General features: G+C 39.5%; 1 protein-coding gene across 3 annotated transcripts in view; it reads right to left on the reverse strand.

The window, feature by feature from the left end:
• Positions 1-6,625: 6,625 nt before the first annotated feature.
• The window catches only part of LRRC49 (leucine rich repeat containing 49), a 239,077-nt gene continuing 232,732 nt past the window's right edge, over positions 6,626-12,970 (reverse strand). For 2 of the 3 annotated variants that reach the window (XM_006888341.1, XM_006888343.1), the window contains one exon: positions 6,638-6,841. In XM_006888341.1, coding sequence (XP_006888403.1) covers positions 6,638-6,841 — 204 coding nt within the window. Of the gene's footprint in view, positions 6,842-12,970 lie in introns of all 3 variants that reach the window. The other variant, XM_006888342.1, reaches the window with a different exon arrangement.

A 12,970-nucleotide genomic window follows, 5' to 3' on the forward strand; every position in this document is an offset into this window, starting at 1 on the left:
ACACACACACACACACACACACACACACATCCCTGGTAAAATTATCTTACCTGTGTATCTTCTGGATCCTGTGCCTGATTTTTCTTCTGGGTTCTTTGGACTTGAGTCAGCAGTGCCTTGCCTGCTGACTGGGACTCATAGCCGTGCAGGTCAGGAGAACCCTCTCTACTGAGCTCTGAGCTCTGAACCTGAGACTTGCCAGTCTCTAGAAGCACATGTGTCATTTCCTTAACATCAATCTGTGTCTCTCCATAGATATTAGTATCTAACTGTGTTGTTGTTAGGTGCCCCTGAGGTGACTACAACTCACAGCCCTGTCCTGCCCTATCCTCATGCTTTAGGATCACGAGCCCATTACAGTCACTGTTTCAATCCGTCTTTCCAGGGGGCTTGCTCTCTCTCTCTGATCTCTAATTCTCTGAGCTAGTCTGTGGAGAGTGTTCTAGTGGTGGAGTCTGTAGGAAGTCACATTGCTAACTCAGAAGTAGAATACGCTCTGACAATTGGACTCCACCAGTAGCTCTAATGGCAAAAAAGACAGGCAACCGCCTTCTGTGTCATTACCACCTTGGAAGCTCAGGAGGCACTGAAGATCCAAATGTTTGAATCCACCAGCCGCTCCCAAGTGAAAGGTGGACAGTCTGTCCATAAAGACTTAATGGTGAATCATTATGAATGAGGATTGACTAAGCTGGGTTGAGTTGGAGTGGCTTTTAACAATACCCAGTACTGGACATGTGTGCTTACACGTGTTAAGTCAGTTGTTACAGTGTAGGAAATTTTGGTGGCCCAGAGGGTAAGGAGTTGCACTGCCAACTCCAAGTATGGAGGTTCGAATCGGCCAGTGCTCCCAGGGAGAAGAATGGACAATAGTCAAGCAGGGAGCGGCAGGGATAGAGGAGGGAGGGAGGAGGTGAGCATGCAGAGAGCTAGATACAGTGTTTGGCAGCCAACCTCTTTCCACAGGATCCTCTTCAAGCCTTGAAATCTGATTCTTTTTGCCCTGCTGAATTTTGACCCTCTTGTTCCTTCTTTCTATCCAGTTTCTCCCTTTCAGATTCAGAATGCCTATCCTACGCTTTGTAATACTACTGTATTTTGACAGGAACTTGTATTCTAGGCTTCATATATCACAATTAGAGAGGAGTTTTGTCTCAGGATTATTATACCCAGAGTCTTACCCGTACCTGATTTGAATGATTGATGTAGCTATTTTTAAACTTTTTTTACTGTGGTTTGAAAGTTTACAGAGCAAAAAATTGATGCATAGCAAGTGATTGCAAAGACTATGGTGTATCATGCACACCTTAGTCTCAGGAGTGACATCATTGCTCTTCAGCACTTTGGAGAGGTCTCTAACAGCAGACTTTTCCACAACAGTATGTCATTTAATTTCCTGGCTGCTAGTGCCAAAAGTGTTGATTGTGGAGCCAAGCAAACTAAAGCTGATAATAATCTCACCCTCTTCACCATCTATTATGAGGCTGTCAATTGGCCCAGTGGTAAGAATCTTTGTTTTCTTGATAGTGAGCCTCAATCCATATTGAAGGCTGTAGTCACTGCCTATCTCACATGGAGTCGCTGGCGGATTTGAACTTTGTGCCTTCAGGTTGGCAGTGCAACTCCTTACCACTCAACTGATCTTGTTGGAGTGGAGTTATTTTAAAAATAAATAAATAAAACTTTTTATTTGCATTGTGATTTTAACAAAAGTTTACAGAAAAGTTGGATTTTCATTATTCATTGCTGCTCATTTTACCCCATCTTCTTTCCTTCTCTCTCCCCCAAGATTTTTTTAAAGTATTTCTTCATTGTTACACAATTACTTTCCCTCCCTCTCCCCAGTCCTCTTTGCAGTGTACCTCTTCTTCTGGGCTGTTGTGTGTATTATGTCTAATCATAAATTCCTTTTAAACAGTTCTTTCCTTCATCTGTTTCAATGCAATCTTCTTTATGTATCCACTCTTATCCTAGTCTCCTCCTAGCTCCCTATGGCAGATCTGCTTTATTTACAGTAGTAAAGAGATGGAAGCAACCCAAGTTCTTATCAACAAATGAACATAGAAAAACTATGGTATATTCATACAATGAAATACTAAGCAGCACTGAAAAACAGTGAACTCATAAAACATAACGCAGCAGGGGTGACCCTATAGGACATTAGGCTGAGTGAAAGATCTCAGTCACAAAAGGACGAATACTGCATAGCACCACTGTTTTGGAGTTCTTATACATTAATAGAAATGACAGAGGCAGACAAAGACAGACATGTAATCCATCTACATGACAAGGAATCCTTGAGGCTTCCGGAAGCCAGGAAAGACAAGAATCTTCCCCTTAGGCCGCCAGGAAGACCAGGGCCCTGTGATCATCCAGAATTCAGAAATCAGCTTCTGGCACCACGAGAAAATAAATTTTGGTTCATAATTGTGATTTTTTTTAAACGGCAGGGCCGCAACACTAACATAGATTTTGGGTTTTTAGACTGTCACGCCTATGGTAAGTAAGCATTCCGTACACCCTGAGGAAATGCCCAGTTCTCAGGTGTGTCAGAGTGGTCTTGGCTCTCCTCTCAACACCATCCTCTGGGTGGGATCTAATTTCTTCATCAACTAGCTCTTCAAACCAGTTCAATTTCAGTTTGACTCTGCTGAAAATATACATTTCCAACCCAGGTATACTGAATCTGAGTCTATTTTTTGATGTTGTGGGTTTTAAAAAAATTTATATTTTTAGTGAATGTTTATAGAGAACTTGGATTTCCATTAATTCACTGTTGTACATTTTCCTCCCTGCCCACCCCTTCTCCCAGTTCACTTTTCTCTTTGGGAAAACAAAAAAAGTTCTTTCATTGTTATACAATCCCCTGCCACCAGCTCACTTTACTATGCAGCTCTTATTCTGGACTGTTTTCATGCAAATAATACCTAATCATATATTCCTTTTAAACAGTTCTCTCCCTCATCTGTTTCAATGCAGTACATATATTTATCCCCTCCTTTCTTAGTTTTTCCCCAACCTCGATGTCAGTCCTGTTTTATTATATTGGCATTATGCAGTATTTGTTCTTTTGTGACTGAGATATTTCACTCAACATAATGTTCTCCAGGGTCACCATTTTGTATATTTCATGAATTCCTTGTTTTTCAATGCAGCATAGTAGTCCGTTGTGTGAATATACCACAGCTTCTCTAACCATGTTTGTTGATGGGCACTTGGGTTGTTTCTCTTTGCTATTGTGAACAAAGCCGCAATAAACATGGGTTTGCATATATCTCTTTGGGTGACAGTTATGATCTCTTTGGGGTATATTCCCAATAGTGGAGTTGCTAGGTCAAATGGTATCTCTATTTGCAACTTTTTGAGAAAGCGCCATGCCGCCTTCCACAGCGGTTGCACCCTTTTACACTCCCACCAACAGTGAATAAGGGTTCCAGTTTCTTCACAATCTCATCAGAATTTGTTATTTGCTGTTCTGTTAAAATTTGCTATTCTGACTGGGGTGAGTAATATCTCATAGTTTTTATTTGTATCTCTCTTAGATCTAGGGATTTTGAAAATTTCCTCATGTGTTTGTTGGTCATCTGAATGTTTTCTTTGGTAAAGTGTCTTTTCATGTCCTGTGTCCATTTTGTGAATGGTTTGTTTACCTTTATCTTGTTGTGATGCTCGAGTATTCTATAAATTCTAGATGTAAGTGCTTCATCAGACACGTCACTACCAAATTTTTTCCCCAGTCTATGGCTTTTCTTTTTACCTTGTTGGAAAAGTTTTTGGATGAGCATAGGGATTTGATTCTTAGAAAGTCTCATTAATCAATTTTATCCTCTCCTGGTTGTAGGCAGAATCTGCATTTTAATAAGATCCACAGGTGACTGAACTTTGAAGCCTTGATACCAAACCCTTGGAGCCCTCATCCTTCACCAGCCAGATGAGAAAACCTCTTCCTGTCATGGGTTATAAATCTTATGTCTCAACTGATTTCAAACAGTATTAATCTAGTATTTGTGTGTGTGTGTGTGTGTGTGCAACATTACAATAAATGCTTCATGTACTCTCTCATTTGGTACTTATACCAAGCTAATGAGGTAAGAACTATTATGAGGGAAGTGAGGTTCTCACGAGTCACAAAACTTGAAACTCAAGCTCATTTCCAATAATTTGGAACCAATTCATAGCTGACCCTCCAGTGAGTTTTCTGAAGCTGTAAATTGCAAGGGAGGACATTGCCCCTTTTTTCCCTCCAGCAAAGTCGCTGGTGGATTTGAACTGCTAGAGAGGAGTCATTTGGGGATTAGCGGTGCAGCTCCCTATCCACTAGGCCACCAGAACTCCTTAGATGAGTTACAAGCTGGTTGGAAAAAAATATTAGTCAACATTCAAGCCTAGGATAGTGTGACTTAATGGATGACATTTGGAAACACTTACTAAAGGTTCTCTGGCTCCAAGTCATGGTATTTTCAATTGCTTCCTATGCTTTTTAAAGTTGGACCATGAACAAAGACGTCAGAGAATTGACAGATGTTAGAGAACTTCTTATCCTCTGGACTGCCAAATGAACAAACAAAGGTGTCTTGGAGGAAGTGGAACCAAGGAGCTGCTTGGAGGTCAGGGTGATGACACTTCATCTCATCTACTTTGGGCATGTTGTTAGAAGGGGCCGCTCCTCAGAAAAAAGACATCGTGCAAGGACAGATAGAGGAGGGTAGAGAAAGAGAGGAAGATCCCCAACAAGATGGATTAACCCCATGACACGCTTTGAGTTTAGCAGAGACGGTGAGGGCGGCACAGACTAGGGCAAGGTTCACACTGGGAATCCACCTAACAGCAACAACAACCGAACGTGGGCGCCCCCGCTGGTGGAGTGGTAACACACTGGGCTGCTAGCCAAAAGGTTGACAGTTTGAACCTACTAACCATTCCTCGGGAAAAAGCATAACATTCTCCTCCTGTTATGATTTACAGTTTCCCACATCCAATGTATGACAGGAAAATTGATGATTTTGAGTTGTGGTGTTGTTGTAATTTCTACTTCTGCTCTTATTTTCCCCACATCCTGGTGGTTCTGTTTACCCTAATAGCTCCTGGCTAAAATCGGAATAAATTGGAGAATTCTCATTTAATGTCTACTAAGATAGTTCTTTCTGAAGTTGTATCCTATCTAATTCAGCACCATCAAGTTGCTCCTAACTCACTGTAACTCTGTAAGACAGAATGGAACTGCTCCTTAGGATGTGAGGCTGTAAATCTTTACAGAAGCAGAACCATTACATTTTTCTACCTTGGAATAGCTGGTGGATTCAAATCACTGACCTTCTGGTTAGCAGTCTAAATCTTAATCCACTGTATAATGCTCCTTGCATTGCTTCTAGTCAGAGGAATTGACCTTAAGTTAAGCATTCTTCTTCCCAGTGTAAACTAGGCCAAAATCCCACCTGTATTTTTATCTGTTTATTTTTCAAGTGAGATTAGAAAAATTAGGCTCTTTCACTCATAAATAATACTTTTTTTTTACCAGAATTCAGACTTATCTGAAAAAAAAAAAAAGAAGAAAAAAGAAAAGACAAAAGCCCCAGAGTGGCTAACAGTGGAAGAAATCCCTTAAGAAAGGGAGACAGAGACTACTGATTTCCAATTGTATTTTACATTCAGGATCCCTTCAGATAAAGCATTTTCTTCCTGCCCCAGTTCTGATTTATTTTCATATTCTTCCCCTACTCCGATCTCCAGGCTTCCCTGGGGTGTCCTGAGGATGCATTCCCTGAAAAATGGGGCCTCTTTTCACATAAGTTATCAGCACAAATTCAACCCACCTAGAGGAATATATAATAAAAGTGACTGGGGGAAAATAATGAACACTGCATTGAAACAGATGAGGGAAAGAACTATTGAAAAGGAATGTATGATTAGGTATTATCTGTCTGACAACAGTCTAGAATTAGAGGTGCATAGCACAGTGGATGGGGGAAGGGAGGAAACTGTGCAACAATGAAAGAACCTTTTTAAGGAGAAAAGTGCACTGGGGGGAGAGACGAAAATGCACAACAATGAATGAATGGTAATCCAAGTTTTCTGTAAATTTTTGTTCAAGTGTTAATAAAAAAATTTTCAAAAAGATAAAAATAGTGACAATTCTGACTGGATTAATGAGACAAATATATTTTTCTCAAATACTAATTTATTAATAAGTTTATTATTTACTGATAAAAAAGAACATATTTTTGGCTTTGAGATCATGGCATAAAACAAAAGGGAAAAGAACTGAAATTTATCAGCTGCAAGTAAGTAGAAGCAACTCATGCTGAACCAAGCGCCACAGCTGGTGCTTTCAGCTGGTGCAGGGGCGTCAATCACAGTGAGACCCCAAGACGTGATGCCAAGCCTGGCCCATGCTCTCCCTGGAAACTGCTCATTTCCACAGGGGACCTGGTGGTCTTTCATGTGTAGGGAAGTAGGCCAGCCACTCTCCATTTTCCTTCTGATCTTTAGTGGAATGAACAGTAGGTAGGGATGCTTTTGACACTGGTCTTTCTAGGTGGTAGGAGAGCAATGATGGTGTTTTCACATGTTTATTCTATTGATTCTCAGCCTTTGAAAAAAGAAAATTGCTAAAATGACCTGGGAATAGAAGCCATTTCTATTTTTGGTCGGTTATCTGCTGCAGACAGAGCTTCATGTAGGAATTCTTATTGCGGATTTCTATGACTGCGTCCCGAACAAGCTCGATAAACATCTGTGGCCAGAGCCTTTGCAAAGCCTCGTTCTTCATGTTGATTTCTGTGGCTTCCTTCACCAGTTCATCTACATACATCTGGCAGAATTTCTTTTTTTCCTTTATTTCCTGTCAGAAAAAAAGAACATTTTTGTGTTAAAAAGCTAACCCCAAAGCCAAAGCAACAGCAGCTGAACTATAGAAACTAGAATGATCTACCCTGAGCCCTTACTCCATCCTCTAGGTTCACGCGAGTCAGAGAAAGCCAACTCACAGGCTTCAAATGGTAAATGTATGCAGTGGCTACTGTGAATTTAAGTTGGCATAAGGTCAGTTAATATTTATATGTTGTTGTTATTAAGTGCTCTTGAGCTGTAGACGACTCATAGCAACCCTATGAATGAAAGACCTGAACACTTGTATAACTTTCATTTTTTCTCCATCTTCATAGAATTTTCAGAGGCAAGCTATTTCAGAAGCGGATGCCACTCCTGCTTCCAAGCTTGTTTTACTCGGGAAACTCCACCAAACACTGTTCACCATGGGTAATCATTATCACATTTGACACATCAGTCCCACAGTATATAGCATCATAGCAACCACTAGTTACCTCTGTACAGCAAATGGACAGACCAGGGCTATATCAATTAGAAGAATGTTTGACCAAAAACAATTAAAACCTTTGGCTTGGTAGCATAACTTCCTACCCACTAGGCCAACTGAGCTCTCTAAGCTGTTATTGTTATTGTTGTTAAGTACCATCGAGCTGTAGACGACTTATAGTGACCCTATGAACAAGTCAACATTCCACCCTAATACTCATCAGAACCAGCAAATAAAACTCTGTAGAATCTGGCTTAAAAGAAAACCAGCCCCTCATTGATATGGAGTCAGAATCAACTCATAACTGACCCTCCACTGGGTTTCTGAGCCTGTGAACTACACAAAAGGATGCTGCCCAATTTTTTTCTTCTGTGAAGAATAGATTTGAACTTCCAGAGATGTGCGGCCCTTAACAGTGACACTCTCTATGGAATAGGCTACTATGTTCTGTCAAAATTTAAAATATTTCAAATTCACTATTACAGAAAAACATGTGAAAGTATAATAAATTAATGCATGAGGTTTAGAATGTTTTGGGCAAAGTCTGAGGGGAGAAAAGTGTACAAGGAAAAAGAAATACACTAGATGGGGACCTATAGCTTTGTCTTCCCCAGAGGACACTCAACTTGAGAGAGTGACAGTCTATATAAACAAAACCCCAGGGTCCTGAAGCAAGTGTGGAGCCAAGGGATAGGTGGGCATTAGACCCCACTTACATCACATAATTCTAAAAAACACTATGTTATTGAGAGTAATAAGTCTTTAATTTGGTTATAGACACTATTGAGGGATATCAAAGCAGAATAACAGGAAAAATCAATGGAATGGGTTAAATGATTATTTTAAATGGGAAGTAATTCACATCATGAAGGAGGAAAGGAATAAATGTCAACGATATATTAGTTTTGTTGTTTGTTGTTGTGTACAATACAGTTGGAACTGATCCATAGCTGACCCTCCTGTGGGTTTTCAGAGGCAGTTAAATGCACAGGAGGAGAATGACCATCCTTCTCCTGTGGAGAAACTAGCTGGTGGCCTCAAACTGCATGCCTTTGGGATTGAAGTGCAGCTTCTTGCCACTAGGCCATCAGAACTCAAATTATTAGCTTTAGTACAGGATTTATTTAACTTTTAATTTATACCAAATTGCCAAAAGATTTTCAAGAAGAATTAAAGGGCAGAATGAAAATTATCAATAGATATTACCATTAAGATTATACAAAGAGATGGAAGCAACCCAAGTTCCCATCAACAAATGAATGGATAGAAAAACTATGGAATACTACACAGCACTGAAAAACAGTGAATTCATAAAACATTACACAACATGGGTGACCCTGCAGGACATTATGCTGAGTGAAATATCTCAGTCACAAAAGAAAAAATACTGCATAGCACCAATGTTACAAAGCAAGTCTGACATGAAGGTTTGGGAGGAGACTAGGATACGAGTGGATAGTGAACATTGCATTGGAATAGATGAAGGAAAAAACTGTTTAAAAGGAATATATGATTAGGCATTATTAGCCCACAATTAGAGGTGCACTGCAAACAGGATTGGGGAGGGGGTGGGAATTGCGCAATAGCAAATGAATATTTTAAAAAAAGAATGGGGGAGGGGGAGGGAAGGGAGGAAGAGGGGGTAAAAATGTGCCACAATGAATGAATGAAAATTTAATTTTTCTGTAAACTTTCATTAAAAATCACAATTAAAAGAAAAAAATTTAAAAAATGAGGAAAATCTTACATTATGAGGCTAAGTGAAAAATTAAAATTCAAAATAAAATTATTAGTAGGTAAACAGGCATAGGAATATTTTGACAGGGTTTGAGTTATATATGTGCATGTACACTTGTCAAAATTGGCAGCAGCTGAATGCCAAAAATTTGTGCTTCATGCCATATAAATTTTACCTCAAAAGAAAAATAAAATCCTGTATCAAATAATCAAATATTCAACTCAAATTAATGATGGGCATGTTGTATTATTTAGAGAGATGTGTATTAATGTATTGAACTGATTTTGAAATGAATGAAAAATAAGATTGAGGAATGGATAGAGAGAGATAGATGCACAGAAATATAATAATACCATACAGTACAATATTGACAGTAGAATCCAGGTTTTGAGTGTATGGGTATTTCCTGTGACATTCTCTCAATTTCAGAGGATGTTTCAACTTTTCACTAAACAGTATTTTAAAAGACTGGATATTGAAGCATGATCAAGGCTGTCTTCAGGGCATGAGACCACCAGTTTTCCCCTTTGCAAAGCAACAAGATATATTGATATATATGATTCATAAATATGCTACCAATGCACCCAGATTGTTACCAACTTTATCTGAAAAGAGGCACATTTTGGTAATTTTCTTATGATGTGTAACATCTCTCTAAATTGTCATCATACAAAGGTAACACAATTAATTTTGTTTACTTCATGTGCTAAGAACACCAGGTCTTGTGCTGACCTTATCACACAAATATGCACACGGTTTGAATGGCTATAAACAACACACAGAACCAGCTGCCTGCTTCTCAGATGAAACTAATTTTGATCTCTATAATACAGTCTAGGACTTGGTCACCAGCACTCAGCTTACTGATGAGAAAAGTGTTAGCTGCACCTTTTGAACAGTCTGAATCTGGGCTACCCCAAAACAGGAAGAAGGGCAAGTGTCACTCACTAAAGGAATCCCATTTATGGATCACAAAATGAACACTGTTATACAATAAACATGCATTTATTAGCAAAGCATAATTGTTGTTGTTGCTGTGAGGTGCCTTCGAGGTGATTCAACTCACAGTGACCCTATAAACAACAGACCTAAACCTTGTCTTATCCTGCAGCATCCTCAAAAGCAGCACCATGCTCAAGCCCCTTGTTCCAGTCACTGTGTCAAGCCATCTCCTTACGGGGATTCTTCTCTTTGGCTGACCCTCTACCTTTCCCATCATTATGTCTTTTTCCTCCTGACAACATGCTCAAAGCATATGAAAGAAGTTTCACTATACTTGTCTCTAAGGAGCACTCGGGTTGCATTTCCTTCAAGACAGATTTATTTGTAAAATGGTACAGCTGCTATGGAAGGTGGTCTGGTACTTTCTCAAAAAGTTGGAAATAAAAATATTATTTAACCCAGAAATTCCACTACTGTGAATATACTCTAAAGAAACCAGAGCCACAACTCAAACATATATATGTACATCCATGCTTATTGCTGCATTACACACAACAGCAAAGAGATGGAAACAACCTAAGGGTCCATCAGCAAATGAATGCATAGTACATTCACAGTGGAATATTACACAGCACTGAAAAATAATGCCCTGGTAAAGCACTACACAACATAAAACTGCATGGAGGACATTGTTGTTGTTGTTGATTGCTGCCAAGTTGAACACAACTTATAGCAACTCTTTGAACAAAAGACCTGATCCCTGTTCTAGAACTCTCATCGTTTCTCTAAGTTCATAGAGTTTCCAGAGGCACGTTGTTTAGAAAGTGGTTGCGTCTCCTGCTTCCAAACCTGTCTTAATCTGGGAGTTCCACCAAACACTGTCCACTATGGGTAACCATTATGGCATTTGACACACCAGTGGTACAAAGTTCAGCATCACAGCAATCCTAGGTTACTTCTATAGAGCAAACTGACAGACCAGTGCTGTACCACTTAAAAAATGTTTCTCCAAAATATAATAACACTAGCACGAGAGCCAGAGGCCCTCAGGCCCAAACAACTTTTAAATACAAAGGCTCTCCACCAGGTCCTGTTGACTCTAAACAAGAGGTGTAAAGTAAAAAAAAAAAAATCAACCAAACATTATACAACTTATAATTTTGTTGTTGTTGTTATGTGCCATTGAGTGCCTGTGACCCATAGTGACCTTAACACAGCAGCTCTGAATCTTTCCCTATCCTGAGCCAATTGCAATAATTCTGACATAGTACTACCCATTGCACTAGTTACTGTATCAATCCATCTCATCCAGGGTCTTCTTCTCCTGCATTGTTCCTCCACCCATCCAAGCATGATGTCCTTCTCCAAGGACTGGTCTCTCCTGGTCATGTGCCCAAAGTATATGGGATGGAGCTTCAAAATCCTAGCCTCTAAGGAGAAATTTGGTTTCACCCTCTCCAAGACAGACCTATTTGTTTTCTTGGCAGTACTTGGTATGTTCAAGACTCTTCTCCAGCATTACAACTTGAAGGCATCGACTCATATTCTGTCATCATTGCCCAGCTTTCTAAAGCATAACAAGTAACTGTGAAGACCATGGCCTGGATTAAGCACACCTTAGTCTCTAGACTGACATCATTGCTTTTCAGGACCCTGGAAAGGTCCCTGACAGCAGATTTTCTCAATGCAATTTGTCTTTTGATTTCCTGACTGATAGTGTTAAGGGTATTAATTGTGGAGCCAAGCAAGCTGTAATTGCTAACAACTTCAATCTCTTTCTCCAGCTAACATGGTGCTGTCAATTGACCCAGCGGTGAGAATCTTTGTCTTCTTGGTGATAAGCTTCAATCCATATTGAAGAATACAGTTTTTGACCTTCTGAAGCAAGTGCTTCAGGATTCTTCAGTTTCAGCAAGCAAATTTGTATCATCTGAATAACATAGGCTGCTGATCAATCGTCCTCCAATCCTGATCAATATTGTGAAAATGACAATCCTACCAAAAGCAATCTATACACTGAATGCAATCCCAATACAGATACCAAAGTCATTTTTCAAAGAGATCAAATGGGAAATAATCAAATTTATTTGGAGAAAAGACCTCAAAAAGCAAAACACTTCTGAAAAACAAAAATGAAGTGGAAGGCATAGTACTCCCTGACATCAAAACCTACTACACAGCAGTAGTAACAAAAACAGCATGATAATGGTACAATGACAGGCACACAGACCAATGGAACAGAATTGAGAACCCAGAAATGGACCCATCTATCTATGGTCAACAGATATTTGACAAGGAAATCAAACCTATCAAATGGAAAAATGACAACCTCTTCAACAAATGGTGCAGGTAAAACTGGACTACTAATAGCAGAAAGTTGAAACAGGATTCATATAGCTGAGAGAACGGGGAGTAAAGCTAAAAACTACAAAGCTCATCACAGACAAACTGGGACCAAACTTAGATGGACTAGTTTATGCTATAAAGAGACTGCCAAATCTAGACAGAAATGCACAATCTAGAGAGGATAAAATTAATGAATGGGACCTTCTAAAGATTAAATCCCTGTGTGCATAAAAAACATTTTCCAACAGAGTGGAAAGAAAACCTACTGACTGGGGGAAAAATTGGCAATACCATCTTAGAAAAGGGTCAGGGTCTCATATCAAAAGTTTACAGACTCCTACAGGGCCTCCACAAGAAAAAGACTGACAAACAAATTACAAAATGGGCAAAAGACATGGAAAAACCTTTCACAGAGGAAGATATTAGGATGGCCAAAAGACATATGGACAAATGCTTAAAATCACTGGCAATAAGAGAGATGCAAATCAAATACACAATGAGATACCACCTCACTCTGTAGCAGTAGCAAAGTTTAACAGGACAGCAAGTAATAAACATTGGAGAGGATGTGGTGAGATAGGAACTCGTGTGTGTGTGTGTGTGTGTGTGTGTGTGTGTGTGTGTGTGTG

The sequence above is a fragment of the Elephantulus edwardii genome, unplaced genomic scaffold (assembly GCF_000299155.1).
Source record: "Elephantulus edwardii isolate Elephantulus edwardi_28Jun2011 unplaced genomic scaffold, EleEdw1.0 scaffold00066, whole genome shotgun sequence".
Classification (NCBI taxonomy): domain Eukaryota; kingdom Metazoa; phylum Chordata; class Mammalia; order Macroscelidea; family Macroscelididae; genus Elephantulus; species Elephantulus edwardii.